Here is a 20,185-nt window from a genome sequence, read left to right as displayed (position 1 = left end):
TGCTCTTCAGGAACATAATATAGACATTTCCCATTTTCTCCTTTTGTTTCTAATGTGTTCCTGTATTTCTTTAGGTTCTATGATGAGCAGAAGACTGTGACAGAGGAAATCACAGATGTTGCAGACTTCATGGTATCACTGCTTGGCACTGATTGTTCCGGGGAAGATGAACTCACATACCTCACACTTCGGGTATTTTTATTTCCTTCTTTCCTTATATAGGACGTTTTTATAAATTGTAGTGCATAGAGCACTCTGCTTCTCTTGATGGAAAAAAAAATATTTGTTACCTTTCTGTGTCTTCATCACTGACAGGCTATTGGAAACATGGGTGCAGTAATGGAAAAAGCTAAACCCAACGTGAAATCTGTTCTGAAGACATGTATCAGAAACGAAGCTGCATCACTTTCAGTGCAGAAAGCGGCCATCCAGGCATTCAGGAAAATGACAATTACTGAAGAGGTAAATTGGGTCGCAAGAACCAGAATAAACTGTCCTCAGTTCACCTTGGCTGTTCTCATGAATTACTGAATATGCAAAAACATTCCCATTGTTTCATAGTTCCGATATCTCCGCTTCAGCTGTCTCCAGCTTTTTTAGAACTCTTTTATCTAGTTTCCATACACATATCTGAGAAGTTCTGCAGTCTTCTGACTCAGTGGCTGTTGTTTTTTTGAGAAGCAGTTGCTTTGTATAGATAGTCTTAGTTTAAAAGGAAGTTTTGATCTGTTCCTGTTAGTGTCTTAAATGGAGATCTGCTTATTCAAAGGTGGTGTTAAATAATTAATTGCTCCAGATTTAAATGTATTTAACTAGGAAAAAAATCAGGTCTCTATTTTATACTGATATTTTGTTGCCATTATTAATAGTACTGGTTAGATTTATGTTTACATTACCGTGACATTACAGGATCTCCTACAGAATGGGTGTAATTATACAGAGCACTTCAGCTCAGTATAGTGAGCCAGTTCATCATTGTAAACCTTTCTCTATTTATATAGGACCGTTCAGCACTTCTCAAAGCATTCCAAGAGTTGGATGTACCTACAGACAAACGCCTGGCAGCCTATCTCATGGTGATGAAAAATCCTTCCCCAGGTGATCTTGCAAAGATTTTGAGAATCCTCACAAAGGAGAAGAATGAGCAAGTGAAAAGCTTTGTTGCCTCACACATTGCCAACATCCTAGATTCTGAAGAAATAGGCATTGAAGAGTAAGCAAAATTTAGTTGTATATTGGTCTCTTAGGAAAAACAAAGTTCCAACCATAACTGCAGTGGTAGCTGTCTAGACATGAAGTTTTTCTTGGGTTTATTTGGATAAACATATCAACTGAGCAAACTATGGCTTTGTCAGAGCAGTGCCAGATTATAGTCTTTCCCTTAAGCCTTGTTTTCTGTTAATATGTGCAGAGAGCTAGCCATTTGTAATCACCTCAGCTATATGAATGACTGCAAGTGGCATCAAAAATTAAGACTAAATGAGTGCTTGGAATATATACTAATCATGTTTTAATTGCTATCCTCTTCCCTAGTCTAAAAAGCCGAGTTGAAGAAGCTCTGAAAGGAAACGATGTTCCAACAGCCAAAGATTTCAGAAAATTCTCACAAAATTATCAGATTTCCAAAAGAGTTTCTGTACCTGGAATTGACCCCATCTCTGCCAAAGTAGAGGGAAATGTGGTATTTGACCCAAACAGCTATGTTCCAAAAGAGACCATGCTAAAAACCACCCTGCATGTGTATGGATTTCACCCAAGTGATATTTTTGAGGTACAACAATTATCAAAAACATTTGCTAGTATTCAGCTGTTTTATTTCTCGTTTCTGTTTTCTTATATCAACTTTCTGTGAATAATGTATTGTTTCTACAAGCTTTGGGAGAAACCTAAGGATAACTATGACTACAAGGGGACATTGATTTGATCTCGATGGGCTCTAGAGCAAGCCATCCATTATGTGATGTCACTTGCCACTGACTGGATGGACGACCCTGTTGAAGTTATTAAAGGGCTCAGCTAGGGTAAAATAAACCCATTTGTAACAAATTGACTTCATGCTAATGAATCATTACTGGCACATTGAAGTACTCATAGTAGATTTTAAGTGAGATACAGCCTATGTGGGGGGTTTTTATCAAAAATCAGAGATAAAAAACGAATACATTATATTATATATTATATATATAATATATAATACATTATATATATTATAACTATAAGACATTAATATAATAATAATAAATATATTATTTTGTAATTATTATAAGACATAGTATTCCATATCTTCCCTTAAGTGTCATAGACCAATAGGATACACTTTAAACACATTGTTTGTTCCCAAGAAAGTCTGTTTTGTTCTAAAGTTCCAAAGAAGTGAGGGAAGTGTCTCAGTTATGCGTTGTCCTTCCTATTCATTTCAGCTTGGCTTGGATGGAAAGGGTTTTGAACCAACACTGGAAGCGTTGTTTGGAGAGAAGGGATTTTTCCCAGACACTGCAACCAAGGCCTTGTACTGGGTTGATGGCAAAGTGCCAGAGCAGGTTTCCAAGGCACTTTTTGACTATTTTGGTCTCTCCCAGGATGGCAAGCAGGATCAGGTACAGCTTGAAAATATTTTCTGTCCAGCACAGCATTCCTATTTTTGCACAGTAATTACAGCATTTACCTCTTTTTTCTATATTTGCCTTCTTGTCTTCTGGTGAGCTAAAATACAAACCCTTAGTGCTATTTAACAATGTGTTTTCTTAATTATATTTGGGAGGAGTCTTTGCCTGGAGACAAATCTGTAAGAGCACATGCAGAGTAGCTGACATTCACTAACTAACTGTTCTAGATATATGATCTTACAGATTTTCTTATAAATCTGTTTTGCTGCTTTCTGACTGAATTTTCAGGATATCATGAAAGGAATAATACTTAACCTCGAAAAACTGATAAAAGAATTGAGCAACAAAGAAGCTCCTGAGGGAAGAGCATATCTGAGAATCCTGGGAGAAGAACTTGGGTACATGAAACTCAATGATTTCAAATTGCTGGGAAGCTTGATTTTAAAGAGTGCTAAAACTCTTCAGATTATTCCCGAAATGGTACGTTTCTGATACACCAATGTGCATTATTAATTTTTTTCTACTAGATTTTTTTAAGATTTAGATCATATTTAATTATTATGCAAAGATATTTCATACCAGCATGAAAATAAAATTGTTTAAAATAAAATATCCATGTTTGGTCTGAAGGACTCTGAAAAATCCATGAAGACTCCTCAATAACCAAGAGGAGTCCTCCTGGAAGATTGGTGAGGGGAAAGAAAGAGAAAGTTCAGATCTTATTGTATTATTGAGATTTCTACTGGAACAATACCCAAAATCTTAGTACATGTCATTAAGTTATCCTATGAAATTTCTAATTATGAAAATATATGTTAATATTTAAAAAATCATCTTTGTCATGTTAAATAGAAAAGAAGATGTAGTACAGTTTAGGAATATTTGGTAAAACTCTTCTTTCATTGAAGTAAAAAAAATGCTTTGCCACTGACTTTGGGAAAACCAGAATTCACCTTTGTATGTGTATGTTAAGGTAGATAATACCAGTGTACTGAGGCAGGTAAAAAAATCTCATATTTGTTTAAAGTTCAGATTTTGCTAAACAGTCTTAAGTACATTTTTTGAAGGAAGGAATCTGTAGAATTTAGATTCTCTACTCCATATGAAATTAACTTTTCGATTATAGAGTTGCAACCACTCCCTGATAAATTTTTAAAGTACAAAATGCTCATATTCCAAAGTGTGTATTTGTTATTGTTCATTTCCTTGTTTGATTCACAGATTGCACAAGCCATCTCAAAAGGTGTTGATAGGGATTTATTTGTCCACTACATATTCATGGACAATGAATTTGAGCTTCCAACTGGAGCAGGTTTTCAACTGAAGTTTGCTTTGTCTGGAATAGCAACACCCGGGGCCAGAGTAGCTGTGAAGCTTCAACAAAAAAGCGTAAGTCTCAATAGCTCTCTATATTTATTTCTCCTCCTAATAATCTACAATCTCATTTATGGACAAAACTGTAACAACAGTAAAAATTTTAAAGATTACAAAATGTTCTTGATATGAAAAAACCCCCTCATTAGAAGTCTTTGGTTAATTTGTGGATGACATTTAGGTTAAATTAAGAAGTAACGCATATAATAAATTAAGTATGAGACACAATAAAATTTATTAATTAAAAGTGTTTAAATCACTCTTTAAAAAATAATACTTTTAATCTCTGTTCATTTCTCTCTCCCTGCTCTCAAATTACAATGGTAAAAAAGCTGCAGTTTGTGAATTTGCTGTTCAAGCCAAAAAATTAACAAAACATTTTTTGTGGCCAATTCAAAGTGAAAAATTTGATTATCAGTTCAGAGAAATAATGAAAATTGAGTCAAGAGAAACATTTCTTTACCTGACAGGAAACATATGACACAAAATTAATTATCCAGTTAAAATTTTAAAAAGTTAAATATTTCCATTCTTTTTTACACTTCTGTAATTTATTTTTCTCTAATTTAGTCAATATTTCATAAAAATTTCTTAATAGTTTCAGTTCATCTAAACTTTCAATTTTCCACCATGTATAAGATTTAAATAATAATAAAAAAATAAATGCTGAAAATTAGCACTGGTTGCCCTTAGTTACCTTTGGAATTTTTCCAGAATTTTGCATTCTGTCACTTCTTTCTGTAATGGCCAAAACAAAAGCTTGCAAAAAAGCTGGTTTGTGTTTAAAGAAGTTCAGATCTTGGATCCATTTCTTTTTTGTCAAATAGTTTGCTCATTGTTTTTGAAAATTGTTAATTTTTTTTTTACAATGGAAAACTGGCTCTTGTCTTCAGATTTAAAAATACATGCAAGTATCTCCATGTAGAAAATCTTTCTGAAGCATGAGTATTTTTACATTAAAGTAGGTAAGGATCCTTGGCATTACCATCTTGCTGTACTCGTTACATTACAGTTATGACTTATGTGGTCCCTCTGATTATGTGATATGAGAATCAGATTTTTTGAATAGCAAAATCAATTATAGAAAACTTACCTTGAGATTATAAAGAGTTTTATGTTTGCTTTAAATAACCAGCAAGAATTGTATTGGGCAAATAAATAACCCATTTTGTTTTTATTAAATAGATGCAAGCAGACCTCATTGCTAAACCTTCATTAGCAATTGAGTTTGTAACACACTTGGGAATAAACATGCCTGAATTTGCTAGAAGTGGTGTGGAGATGAATTCTAATATATTCCATGAATCTGGAATTGAAGCACATGTTGGTGTAAAAACTGGACAACTGAAATTCAGCATTCCTGCTCCAAAGACTCCAGTAAAGCTCCTCAGTATCAGGTAATGAGAACTTTCAAGGCTGTGCTCTTCCTTCTCTTCTTGGCTTTTATTGTGGTGGAATTGAAATGATAGGGCAGGCATGGAGAAATTTTCAGTTCAGAAAAATCCCAGACATTGTAAAACTGGGATAACTTCTTTCATAAGATAGGCAAATAGCCCAAATAAGTGATGACTTGGAGTCATGGCTTAGAGATTATTTAATTTGTCATTATTTTTGAAATTTTATACAAGACTTAACATTTCTATTATTTTATTTTCTTTCACATAAAATTATTATAATAGCAATATTATTTTGGATGGAATCTAAATGGACTACTTACACTAATTTTAGAGAAGGCAATGACTCAATACATTATATTTATCAATAATACTTGATAAACACATTGATCATTTAACCACCAAATGTTATTTCATTTAGCCCCTACATTAATAAGTGAGTTTTATTTAGAAATAACCTTGTTAGGAGGACAATGTCTGAGCACCTGTTCTGGGAATAAATGACTGACTTTTCTGTTCCAGCAATACACTGCATTTGGTGTCTCCAGCCAAAACTGAAGAGATTCCACCTCTGACAGAGAACCAAGAAACCTCGACTTCTTGCGAGCCTTTCATGCCTGGTCTAAACTTCTGCACCAAATTATTGTACTCCAATGCCACTTCCACAGAGGCAGCTCCATATTTCCCCTTGACCGGAGAATCCAGGCAAGTCATGTCAACCTAAACTACGATTATTTTGTGCTAACTGCTCTTCGTTCCCAGGGCCTAGTATCTACAGTACTCTCTTATGTAAAGCCTACCTTTTAAAATCTTTAAAAACAGACTAACATCAACAGATCAGAAAGCTGTTGAGAATGCTATGATTTCGTCCATTTGAGGTCATGGACAAAATAGTTATTTACAGGCCATATGTTTGCTCCTTCTTTAGATTTGAAGTGGAAATAGTGTCCACAGGTGAAGTGAAGGAGTACTCTGCAAGTGCAAACTATGACCTACAGAGAGAGGGAAGTGACCTGATAGACACCTTAAAGTTTGCTGTCCAGGCAGAAGGTAAGAATCTGAACAAACCAATACGGTTAAGCTCAGTTTTGAAGTGCGTCGTTTAATAGGAAAGAGATTTTTATTAATAAATCATAATAGAATTTTTTACAGTATAAAATAGAATACCATTTTCACACCCAAACAGTCCAATACTTTAACTTCATTTTCTTATATATATACAATCCCAGTGCAAGATTTTCATGGTGAGAGACTGCTTTTGTATTTTATAATTTAAATAGAAGTGTGAAGTTGTTGAGTGGAAGCAAGGAAGTGGAGATGTTACTGGGTTCTGTATAAGGAAGAGAAAAATACTGTTTCTGAAAAACATGAAAGTAAAGCATACAAACCATCTGTAGGATCATTTATATAATAAAAGTAGTGATGGCATTAGTGGATCATGTGTTTAAGAAGATGAGAAGAAAAAGGATGACCCAGTTTCCAATTCAGACTCATGAAATGTTGTGTTAGATCTTTAACGTGATATAATTTTAAGTTGATCCTATTTTATTCTCCTTTTAAGAAAAGTCCAAACAGATTCCATAGTCGTGAATGACCAAAGTGCATTATATTTTCTAGGTGTAAATCAGCATGAGGCCACGTTGACCGTCAGGTACAACAGAGACAGAAAGATTTTGACCAGTGATGTCCACATCCCAGATGTTGATGTTGACTTTGGTACAAACCTCAGAATTACTGATGAATCCATTCCTGGGAAGAAAGCATACACCTTTGTCTTAGACTTTAACAACAAGAAGATTCCTGAAGTTACTCTTAGTGGCCAGATAAGGTAACATAGAAAACCATTTAGAATTTTACAGCTGCCTTTGAATAAGACTGAAATGTAGAAAATGTGGGGAAATTTTATCCTATTTTAGAGGAATTTCTTAAATAGAGAAACATATAAACTTCTCATTAAACCCCTCTTTAAAAAACTTTGAAATATTTGATTTGTAATAGATCAAATACATATATATGATGCATCAACTGATCTTTCTTACTATATGCATATATATAATTTGTATTACAAGTTCCTTGAGCTAGTTCTTCCATGTTTGCACACACATGACTACAAGAATGCATTGTACTAGTGTTATTGCAGGTGTTATATCCAAGGATATAAACAAGGCAAGGTTTGTTCAGAGAGGTATTATCTTTTACTGGATGTGTTTGGCTCTAAAAACGTTATTACATCTCCCCATGAAGAAATCTAATGGCACTCAATAAGAAACAAAACCAAAAATAACTGAGAGCTTCCTGTAAAAATTCCCACGCTTCATGATGAGAATATTTCCGGGAACACCTACAGGGGAGCTAACAAAAATGTTCAGCCTGCCAGGGTTTCTAAAATTGTCTGCCTCACAAGCCCATATTGAAATAGGCTGATCACATTCTTTAATAAACCTCAATCTTCCATGGAATTCTGTGATCTTGATGGTGCCCCAGGGAGTCTTTGTCTTTGCAGTTCATGCAGAATTGCCTCTGATATCAGTGGGAGCTTTGGACAGATGTCAGAGACCTCAATTCCCTTTCATTTGCACTAACATAATATTAGAAGTTTGCTCAAGTCAACAAAGTTACAGAAATATAAAATATATGGGAATAAAGGAAAATGAAGCCCAGTGGCATAATATATTTTGTCAAGTGTTTTGTTTCTATGCAATGCATGGCCACGGTCTGTATCCTTAGTAGAGAATTCAACTAGAGTAAGGCATTTCAGAATATGGTTCTGGTACAACATTACCAGGACAGGTACATATTTCCAACCTTTTCAGTCTTATGAAATTAACATAGACTCATTATTGTGTGTATCTGCATAGTAGCATTATAATAGTTTACCACAGGTTTTCCGAAGTAACTAGCAGAAGCTGAAAACATCCACTGAATTGGAATAGAGTTTATGATTTTGATTCAATCTGTTATAACATCTATTATGCCTCTGCTATAGATTTAAATGCTGAAATAGCTCATGAAGCATAAGTAAAAAAGTATAGTCCAATGTTTTTATTCACATTTGCTTTTTTCTTTCACAGATATGCTGGCGTGGAAGAGGCAATGTTAAGAGGCACCATTTCTATTCCTCGCCTGCAAACTGAACTTAGAAGTGAAGCATTGGCTAATTATTCACCAAACAAAGCATATGTTCAGATCAACTCAGCTGCAACAATTCATGGAAACTCAATTTCAGAAAGAGTTCTTCTCAGATATGGTAGGGGCAAAAACATGATCCACATATACAACTTATCAATTTAAATGTATTTTTACATTGGTTTATAGTATATCTCTCAACAGAATAAGAATATGACTGATTTTACCCTTTCCTTTTAAATTCGTGATTTTCAGATTCTGAGAAAGTTGAGCTAGAGTGGAATTCAGGTGCCACTGCTGCTGTGAAAAAATTGTCTTCTGGCTTCCCAGTCGACTTTTCAGACTACCCAAAAACTTTAGAGAAGCATGCCAACGAACTGCTGGATCGGAAAGTGGCTCATACGGACATGACATTGAGACATATTACATCACAATTTATTGTGGTATGGTTCAACCTACAGTACATATTGCAGCTCCACCGCATAGCCCTGCTGAATTCTTGCCTCCCCAAGGAAGCCAAAATAGGAGCTATTTGTAAAAGAACTCATCATATTGAATAAGCTGTACATTTCCAACTTGGATTGAACCAGTCACTTTATCAGATATCTAGGGCTCAGCATATGGATAGTTACAATGTCTTCTAGATAATTTTACTGGGAAGTCCTAAAACTTGTTATTTACTTTGAAAAACTTTTCTCGTTGCAGGCAACCAATACTTGGCTGCAAAAGGCATCAAAAGATGTCCCCTATGCCCAGACTCTGCAAGACAAACTAAGTGGACTGCAGGAACTGAACATTCAGAAATTTAACCTGCCTGTTATCACCATTCCTGAAGAACTTTTCCTGAAAAGGTGGGGGGTGAAATTGAGATAGCGACACAGGAAATTTAAAATAGTTATTTGCTCATATTTTCGTGTTATTTTATTTTACTTTGTTTTTATAAGACAGCATGGAATTGCTGAAAACAATAGGATAAAATTGGAATCATAATGAAGAATTTTAACACCAGAGAAATTAAATTATAGGGAGGAATTAATGCATGTCTTTAATGTAGATTTGACTTTACAGCAGTCACTTATGCAGTATGTGAATATAACATGAAGTATTATATTATATTGTAAGAGTACTAAATGAAAATGCAGCATTCAACAGACTTTGTCATGGAGCTACTGAAGACATATTTCCCATAAATCTGTGTCCTGCAACCCTACAGACTCTTTATCTTTGACCATAACCTTAGTAGCTCTACATTTTCCTGTGCAGTCCTATTGGACAGTTCTTCCCATCCCGTACACATACTGGTAAACCTTCTCCAGTAGAGTCACCTGACCTCTTTCCTTGTCTGACTTGCATTTTGTCTGCCTTAGATCTGTTTTTCCATGTATTATGTTATGGTAATATGAATGTTAATGTATGCTAATGACACACAACTCTATTGCTTCCATTGTGTTCCTGAGCTAAGTATAAGCAAGGAAGAAACTGTTTTTCTCCTATATTCTTATCACCTGTGCTAATAATAATAATAATAATAATAGAATTTTTTACTGCTCAGTTATGTTGCTTTTTAAATTTTTTATGTAAAGGAACAAATTTCAAAAGTTTTTTACTTAATTTTCATCCTAGGATGTAGCTCTAAGTGTAAAAAAGAAGATTTTGCAATACAAAAGACCACTTAGGCAAACAAGAAAAGTATCTTTGCCAACCTATTGTTCATTCACAATTTAAGGCCAAGTTTCCTTCTGTTTTACCTTTTTGTAATTACACTTTTTCCCCACAAGCTTTCCAGCTGACGATCCATTTTTTCCAGTCCTCGCTCTTAGTCAAGTGGTCAGATTTTTGTTGCTTTTTATTAAGAATAAAATAAACGCTGAATATTCAGATAAAACTTTTGAAACACTTATAACCAGAAAGACAAATTTTTAATAATTTAGATTGTTACAGTATCTAATGCTAATAAAAATTCCTGCATTTCTATAAGAATGCCTCACTTTTTTTAGGGAGAATATAATTGCCTTTTTCTGGTACTCAGCATCCTACAAGTGAGGCAGTGTTTTTGGAGAATTTTTTTTTTACTTGACCTATAAGTCTCCCTGATTATGAAATGAGGGGAAAAAACATTGACAGAATTCACTGACACTAAAAATGCTTTCAGCATGTTTTCTGATGAACGAGTGCTTAAAAATATTGATAACAGATATCATTGCATTGCCCTCTAAAACTAAAGTCAGGACATTGGTATAATCATGGTAAGTAAGCTCAGTATAATGTGCAGGGTAGGGAATCATGGAATTTTCTGTATATGCTTTATGAACTTACAGTTTCTAACAGAGTTATCTTTATTTTCTAGTGAAGGCCGTATCAGACACTACTTAAATAAAAACAGTTTTGTAATTGATATTCCGTTGCCCTTTGGTGGAAGATCATCCGATGACATATGGATGCCACAGACTGTTAAAACACCTCCTCTGGTAATGGAGTCAATGGGAATAAGTGTGCCATCTCGGGAATACAGAATTCCAACATTTAACATTCCAAAATCCTATCCCTTCCGTGTGCCTTTACTGGGCAAGTTGGAGGTCTCTGCTAATGTGTACAGCAACTATTACAACTGGACAGCAGCGTACACTTTGACCAACAGCACCACAGAGAGAGCATCCGGCACAAAAACTAGTTATAACATGAATGCTGACTCAGTTTTTGATCTACTTTCCTACAGTGTAAAAGGTAAGAATGTGTGCTAATACTGCAATATTGGCAAAACTATTTTAATTGCTTTGTTTTCCCTGCATCACGTACAACACATGAATTTGTCTATGCTTGTTTAAAGAAAGGTGTTGCATAATCTCAAATCACTTTGTTTTTAAAAATATTATGTGTGTCTGTTTACTCAGGCAAGTAAAGGTGAAGTCAGTTTAATTCAAAAAGTGTTTTAAGGTCCACATTTTTCTGGATATTCCTTAATGAAGATAGTGCCCTTCAAAACTGCAGGCAAGATTCTACAAACACTTGTGTAGCTGACAAGTGTTTTCAAAAACAGGTGTGCATGTGCATGCGTAGATATGCCCAAAATTTATTTCTCAGTCTATTTATATGTATATATGTATATATTGATATATATATACACATATATATGTATACATATATGCATGTATGTATGTGTGTATATATATATAATTGTCTTATAGTTGATCTATGTCATGTGTTGCCGTAAGATGGTATTTTTAAGTTAGTTCCCCTAAAATTGCAGTTTGAGTTTTCAAATTGCAAGAGGACAAACTGACTTCAGTTTTTTTCCTAAACTCCTCACCATAACTGAAGAATGATAAAGGAAACATTAAAAAACGGGAATGGGCTATTCTTGAAAGTCCGTCTTCTTAATTTAGGTTTAAATACTGACATAATTTTGTGTCATTTTATAACATTATATTTAATAATGTAAGGACTTAATTTATTCATAGTTCAAAACCTTAGCTTCAAATATCAAAAAAATAGCCATTTTTACAGAACTATTCAGGATTTATCAAAACACTAAGGCCTTTAAAACAGAATGATATAACAGTAATTGCAATTCAAGCAGTAGCATAGAAGTTCAGTGGCATCAGACAAATTGTTAGAGACAAAATGGTATAGATGACACTTATCTTTCACCTCCTTTTTCTTATTTCAGGTTCTGGAGAAGCATCATATAACAGAAATGGATTCATCTGTGCATATGAAAATCACCTAAAACACAGAGTCTTAACATCAGTTCTAAAGTTCTCTGGCAGAAAGAGTTATGAACCTGATCCAGTTGCAAACTACACCTTATCACTTACAGCATCAAGTACTCTGGGTTCTCAGCTTTCATTTTCCAGTGATATTATTTCTGAGAAGACAAATAACATTAATATCAATAACGTCAAAATGGAAGGGCAGCTGGTAGTGGCCCCTTTCTTTGCAAGAAGCATTTACACTCTATCAAGCACATACAATGAAAAGAGACGGGTTTTAGAAGGAAAATCAAATCTGAAGATGGATTCCTCTTACTTTGAGGCTACCAATCAGATGTCTGGCAGATATAGTGATGGTTCATTTTCCATTACTTCAGTTTCTGATGTACAAAGCGGACTATTAAAGAACACAGCTTCACTGAAGTATGAAAACAGCCAGCTCAAAATGTCATCTGAAACCAATGGGAGGTATCTGTATACTGCAGGTGTCCATAAGCTTGAAATAATTTTGTCAAAGAAGCTGGCAGCACTTCGATCTGAGTACCAAGCCAATTACGAGCAAATCCAGTATTCTGCCTTGTTTGCAGGTTCTCTCAATTCTCAGGATCTTGTTTTCAACACGGATGTATCCCTGACTGATCAAAGAAATCGAGCTGCACATAAGTCGTCACTCAATATCAATCGGTACGGTCTGGCCAGCAGCGCAACCACAAACGTGCAGTTTAGTCCACTGGCAATGCAGAGTGAAATGAATGCCAAGCTTGACAATGCGGGAGGCTCCATGTCACTGTCCTCTTCTGGGCGCTATGGTAAAAACAATGCAAAATTCAATCTAGGTGGGAGAGTGAGCCTGAGAGAAATAACTCTGGGAAGCGAATATCAGAGTACAGTTCTGGGTATGGACAACAAACATGTTTTAAACTTCAGAGTTAATAGAGAAGGACTCAAGTTTTCAAACAATTTGCAAGGATCATTCAAAGACATTAAGCTGGAGTACACAAATGACTTGAATATTCCCGGCTTATCCTTAACATTTGCTTCAAAGTTAGATAACAGCTTCAGCGTTGACAAATTCCACAGGCATGTTTTTGACCTACAACTGCAGCCTAGCTCACTTACAGCTAAACTAACTAATAATCTTAAATACACTAAAACAGAAGTTTCCAACAAAGCAGAACTGCTTCTTGAGCCTCTGAAGATGAACTTGGGTGGCAATGTCAGAGGAGCCCATGGAGCAGATGAAGTAAGGCACACCTACACCCTTACATGTGCTGGTCTAACTGCAGACTTGAAAACAGATACAGTGGCAAATATTCAAGGCGCAGCGGTGAGTCACAGAGTTAACCTGGATGTGGCGGGACTTTCTTCCTCAGTTACTATGAACACAAACTGTGATTCCAAATCTCTCCGTTTCAGCAATGCTCTGCGTTCCACTATGGCCCCATTTGCTGTCACCGCTGACATACACACCAATGCTAACGGAAAGCTGGTTGCTATGGGTGAACACACAGGAGACCTGTACAGCAAATTCCTGTTTAAAGCAGAGCCTCTTGCTTTCACTTTCTCCCATGATTACAGAGGATCTACCAGCCATACCTTGAAGTCTAGCGGAAGATACACTACGCTGCTTGACAACAAAGTTCATGTGCTTTTTACTCCATCGGAGCAGTCAAGTGCTTGGAAATTGAAAAGTCAACTAAACAATAATGTATATACACAAGATCTCAGTGCTTACAATGATGCAGAAAAGGTTGGTGTGGAACTTAGTGGAAGAGCTTTAGCAGATCTCTCTGTAATGGACACATCAATTGTACTACCATTAACATCTGAAGAAGTTAATTTAATTGATGTATTGGGCCTCAGGAGCAGTGTGTCAGAGCCTCAAGAATTCAGCATCTCTGGCTTTGTGAAGTATGACAAAAATAAAGATATGCATCTTATTAACCTACCCTTCTTGGAAAGTTTGCCAGTTTACTTTGAAAAGCTCAGAGGCACCATTCTATCCACGCTGCAGGCCATACAAAGTTACCTGAAGAACATCGACGTAGAACAACATTTGAGAAAATACAAGGCAACTTTGGATAAACTCCCACAGGACATTAATGATTATATGGACAAATTGGATATGAAAAGCAGAGTTAGCAGCATGAAAAATAATTTTGTTGCTTTCACAAAGGACTACAGAATAACATCTGATGATATGCAAATTATGCTGGAAAAAGCCATGGACAATCTTCAAGAAATACTGTCTCAGCTGCAGATCTATCTGATAGAAGTTGAGCAATACATCAAAGACTGTTATGAGCAGTATGACATTAAAGCACTTATTGTACAGCTTCTTGATCAACTAGTTGAAACTATGACAGCTTTAGATAACAAATATAAGGTAAGAACAACTGTAATCAACTTCATTGAAAAATTACGGGTTTTTTTCCGACAATATGATCCTAACAAAATCGGAAGCAGCACTTTGGCTTGGATTAAAAATGTAGATGATGAGTACAGGATTACAGCTAGGATACAGGAAAACCTAGAACAACTCAAGATTCAGATTCAGAATATTGATGTCAGAAGCATTGCAGAAAATTTGAAACGGCAGATTAAAACATTTGATACTAAAGAAATTTTAGAAAAATTTAAGCGTTCCTTGCCAATCGAAAAAATTCATGAAATTCTTGAACAAATCAAAGACTTTATTCTAAATTGGATAGAGGAATATGAAGTATCTGAGAAGATCAGCGCTTTCCGAGGTCATATGCACAAACTGATTGTAAAATATGAAATTGATAAGCAGATATATTTTTTAATTGACAGAATGATAGAACTGCTTAACAAGTACAGAATAAAAGAAACTGTCCAGAAGCTGACCATCTACCTGCAAAATATTGATGTGAAGTCATGCTTTGATAAAGTTGTTGCTTTTGTTGATGATGCTGTCAAGAAAGTGCAAACCTTTGATTATGAAAAGATGATAAAAGAAGTCAACGAGTTCCTTGACATCATTATTAAAAAGCTCCAGGCTTTCGACTATAACCAATTTGTTGATGACACAAACAAAAAAATCCGGGAAGTGACCCAGAAAATAAATGAGGAACTCAGAAATCTAGAACTTCCACAGAAAGCAGAAGCACTGAAACAGTATATGAGAGATTTTAGAGCTGTGATTTCAAAATACATGGAACAACTAAGGGACACCAAACTCACTGCGCTAATTAACTGGTTCAGGGAGCTCATAAACTCAACAACATTTGCTAATCTGAAAGCCAAGATAAATGAACATCTGGAAGACCTGCGAGAGAGGATTTCTGAAATGGATATTTCCCAGGAATTGCAGTGGTGTCTTCAGAAGATAAGCCAGTTCTACAATTCTGTTGTCATATACATATCTGACCAGTGGAACATAGCTTTAAAAAAAATTACTACCTTGGCTGAAGAGTATGATCTGAAAAATTGGGCTGAAAATTTAAACCAGTTTGTTGAAACAGGATTTATAGTCCCTGAAATCAGGACTGTTCTAGGCACTGTACCTGCCTTTGAAGTTAGCCTGCGAAGTCTTCGGGAAGCAACATTTCAAACACCGGACTTCTTTGTTCCACTGACTGATCTGCATATCCCCTCCTATGAGATCAATATTAAGAAATTAAAAGATATGAAAATCCCAATGAAATTTACTACCCCAGATTTTAAAATTCTAAATGCCTTTGAAGTTCCTTCTTTTACAATTGACTTGATTGAGATTAAGCTTCTGATTGTGAGAACGATAGACAAACTCATGTCTGGCGAATTTGAGTTACCAGCTATTGATTTCTATTTGAAAGATCTGAAGATGAGAGATATGCCTTTTTCCGACATTTCTTTCCCAGAAATACAAATACCTCAGTTTCAAATACCAGAATTGTTGATTCCAAAACTAAATCTAAATGAGCTCCAGATTCCTAACATGAAGATACCAGAGTTCCAGCTTCCACGTATCCCACATACTGTGACTGTCCCTACATTTGGCAAATTGTCTGGTGCTTTCAGAGTTACCTCTCCGTTCTTTACACTGTCTACACAAGCTGAGCTTCGTAATGCTACAACATCTGCAAACAGTCCAGAATTTGTGACCTCCATTTCAGCTCAAACAACGTCCAAATTAGACTTCCTAGTTTTTAGTGTTATTGCAGATTCACGTCTCTTGGCCCCTGACATGAAGCAACTGAACCTTAAAAATGCCATGAAAGTCAACCATAGGTTCCTTAAAGTTGATCACTCAAATGAAGTGGTATTTCTAGGAACTTCAGTATTAGGTGAAGCTGAAACCAGAGCAAACTTACATATAAGGAGAAGTTCAATAGAACTACAGAATAATTTAATGGTCAAGCTGCAGAGAAAAATTTGGATGCAGAGTGGAACAGCGTATTCCCACAGACTGAATATTCCACAAGCCGATTCCTACAGCCATGCTGATCTGTTCAGTAATATGACAACAGAGGTAGAAGCAGGACACATATCATTTACCTCCACTGGTAAAGGAAACTGGAAATTGGTTTCACCTCTTTTCTTTGATGAAGGCACTCATGATTCACATGCTATTTTCAAGGTTGAGGGCCCCACTATTACATTTTCTGTCAACAACAGAATAAATGATAAACACCTGAGAGTCAACCAAGCTATGAGATATGAATGTGGTTTCCTAAATTATGCAACACTTCAGATTCAGTCTGAAATTGAGTCACAGAGCGTGGGACGTAGTGTTCTGAATGTGAAAGGCACAGGACAGCTTGGAGAAATGAAAGTAGAATTAACAGGTTCTCACAATGCTCGACTCCATGGACGGATTACTGGAACTGTAAATAATGAGCTTTCCTTCTTGGTACAGCCTTTTGAAATTCACCTTTTAACAAACAATGATGGAAATGTGAAAATCAGCTTCCCTATGAAAGTGACTGGCAAAACTGACTTCCTGAATAACTATAGGTTTGCCCTCAGTTCATCTGTTCAGCAGATCAGCTGGCAAGCTACTGGCAGATTCAATCAGTATAGATACTCCCATAATATGTCTGCTGGCAACAATGATGACAGAATTGAAGCTCATGTCGAAATGAATGGTGATGCCAACCTGGACTTCCTAAATACTCCTCTAACCATTCCTCAGATTCAGATTCCCTACACTGGACTCAAAACTCCTCAGCTAAAAGATTATTCACTGTGGGAACAGGTAGGCCTGAAGGAATTATTGAAGACAACAAGGCAATCCTTTGATTTAAATTTGAATGCTCAGTATGAGAAAAACAAAGACATGCATGTAATCACCCTTCCTTTAGCAACAGTGCAAGAAGTACTTAATAAAAACATCATTTTGTTCAACAAGCATTTTGAGAAAGGAAGAAACGCTGCTTTAGATTTTCTCACAAAGTCATATAATGAAGCCAAAACAAAATTTGACAAATACAAAATACAAACATCACTGAACAAACTACCACGGACTTTCAGAATTCCAGGATACACCATTCCAATTGTGAATATTGAAGTTTCTGCTTTCACTGCTGAGATGCCAACCTTTGGTTACACGCTCCCAAAAGAAATAAGCACAAGAGGATTCACAGTCCCGTTTATTGGCTTTTCAGTTCCATCTTACACACTAGTCTTACCTTCTCTGGAGCTTCCAGTCCTTCATGTCCCACAGGATCTACGCACCTTAAAGCTTCCTAGATTCAGAATCAACAGCCCAGCAGTCTTAATTCCTGCCATGGGTAACATTACTTACGACTTCTCATTTAAATCCAGTGTGATCACTTTAACTGCAAATGCTGGGCTGTTCAATCAGTCAGATGTTGTTGGACATCTCAGTGTCTCATCCTCTTCTGTCATTGATGCACTGCAATTTAAGCTGGATGGTTCAACAAGTTTGACAAGAAAAAGAGGGTTGAAGCTGGCCACAGCACTGTCCCTGAGTAATAACAAATATCTAGGAGGAAATCATGATAGCACTATTACTCTTTTAAAGAGGGTCATGGAAGCTTCAGTGGCAACAGATATAGAAATGGATACACCAGTTTTAAAAATTAATTTCAGCCAAGAACTTTCTGGAAATACAAAATCTAAACCCACTCTTTCTTCAGGCATAAAATTAATATATGATTTCAATACTTCCAAATACGGCACCAGTGCTAAGGGAGAAATTGCTCACAAATTTGCTTTAGAGAGCCTTACATATTACATATCAGTAGAAACTTCTACAACAGGGGATATTGATGGAGTATTTTACACTGGAAGTGCATTTTCTGGAAGTTTAGACCACGAGGCAAACACCTATCTAAATGCTAATGGGGCTCGGTCAGCTCTCAAGTTTGAGGCCCACTCTAAAGCAGATGGACTCTGGAACAGTGAAATCAAAGAAATGCTTGCAGTTGAAGCATCTACTCGTCGTGTTTATGCAGTCTGGGAGCACAACGGGAAGAACTATGCACGATATACACCTCTTTTCACAACAACAGGGGCTCAGAGATGCAAAGCAACCTTGGAGCTCGCTCCTTGGGAAGTATCAGCAGATCTTCAGATTCAAGCCACTCAGCCAAATTCCTTCCTGGACACAGCATCAGTTAAACAGGTTGTTGTAGTGAAAATCAGTCCTGCAAACCAGAAAGTTGGCTGGAAGGGTGAAGGCCAAATTCAGTCATTATCCCTCAGTCATGATATGCAGTTATCAAATGAAAAATCAAAGGCAAAATTTGATGTTTCTGGATCTTTGGAAGCATACATGGACTTCCTCAGAAACATAAAGTGCCCCATTTCAGACAAGAGCTTATGGGATATCTTGAAGTTGGACGTCACTACCAGTGCTGACAGGAAACAGTATTTGAATGGCTCGGTATCCCTCGTGTACACAAAGAGTGAGGATGGTAACTTTTTCCCCATACCTGTGAATAAGCTGACTGATGGTTTCACTGTCACTATTCCTGAGTTACACCTAAAGGCTCCAAGCCCTGTTCTTAACACTCCAAAGTTCAGACTTCCTTTCACCACTCTCCAGGTCCCAGCATACACCATTGACCTGCGCAGCATCAAAATTCCACAGACGCTAAGCACAGTGCCATTTGATGTCCATTTACCCACACTGCCAAAACTAAGATTCCCCAAAGTGGATGTAGGAGCCAATTATATTACATTAGAAGAATATAAAATGCCATTTTTTGAGGTGACAATACCTGAATACCAAATAACGGTGTCTCAATTCACTCTTCCCAAGAGTATTTCACTTGGCACTTTCCATGTAGATCTGGATGAAGTAGCTAATAAGATTGCAGATTTTGAACTGCCTACAATTACAATTCCTGAACAGAAAATTGAGATTCCCCCTCTCAAAATATCCTTGCCTGCTGGAATTTACATCCCATCATTTGGTGCCTTGACCGGATCTTTCCAAGTTGCTTCCCCTTTGTACAACGTCACCTGGAGAGCCGACTTGACAAACAAGAAGGACTCTTTTGAATATTCCATTGACTCTACATGCAGCTCAACGTTGCAGTTCCTGGAATATGACCTGAATGGTAAGACATTAAAATTCTATATGCCATGATTTGGGGGGAAATACTGTATACTGCACTTTTTCAGATTTATTTTTTTCCCCTTGCATATGAAGGTGTTGTTCTCTACTTAGCATTGACATTAGATGATACTTCTTTTAGCAGCGACACCATTTTTTCATAAATTATTATCAGAGTCTCAGTCAGTCATCTTGAAGGAGATAGATATAGATATAATTACATATTGTGAAAAAATAGGAAAAATGGGAAATATCTTCCTAGCAGTTTCTTACTTTAAATTGTAAAACAGCATAGCATTCCCCCATTACTTATGGTAATACATGTAAAGGAGAGAAGGCAGGTTGACTTTTTAACTGTTTCAATTCAAATGAAGAAATACCTATTTTTTTTCCTTAGGAACTAAACAGATTTGATTTCAAAATTTTTTTCAAGCCAGAAAATTGAAG

At 36.2% G+C, this 20,185-nt stretch overlaps 1 protein-coding gene across 1 annotated transcript in view; it reads left to right on the top strand.

Moving 5' to 3' along the window:
• APOB (apolipoprotein B) overlaps positions 1-20,185 on the top strand; it is a 36,211-nt gene that overhangs the window by 10,669 nt on the left and 5,357 nt on the right. The window contains 16 exon segments of the mRNA XM_017813032.1: positions 75-192; positions 316-462; positions 1,002-1,213; positions 1,534-1,771; positions 2,421-2,597; positions 2,895-3,086; positions 3,828-3,995; positions 5,166-5,377; positions 5,897-6,079; positions 6,303-6,424; positions 6,992-7,202; positions 8,446-8,621; positions 8,756-8,943; positions 9,206-9,351; positions 10,848-11,224; positions 12,168-19,742. Of these exon segments, the coding sequence (XP_017668521.1) occupies positions 75-192; positions 316-462; positions 1,002-1,213; positions 1,534-1,771; positions 2,421-2,597; positions 2,895-3,086; positions 3,828-3,995; positions 5,166-5,377; positions 5,897-6,079; positions 6,303-6,424; positions 6,992-7,202; positions 8,446-8,621; positions 8,756-8,943; positions 9,206-9,351; positions 10,848-11,224; positions 12,168-19,742 (10,442 nt within the window).

This window comes from Lepidothrix coronata, unplaced genomic scaffold (genome assembly GCF_001604755.1).
Source record: "Lepidothrix coronata isolate B3197 unplaced genomic scaffold, Lepidothrix_coronata-1.0 Scaffold39, whole genome shotgun sequence".
In the NCBI taxonomy this organism is placed as follows: domain Eukaryota; kingdom Metazoa; phylum Chordata; class Aves; order Passeriformes; family Pipridae; genus Lepidothrix; species Lepidothrix coronata.
The sequence above is the reverse complement of the archived record's forward strand: the minus strand, read 5'-3'. Positions and strand labels throughout refer to the sequence as shown.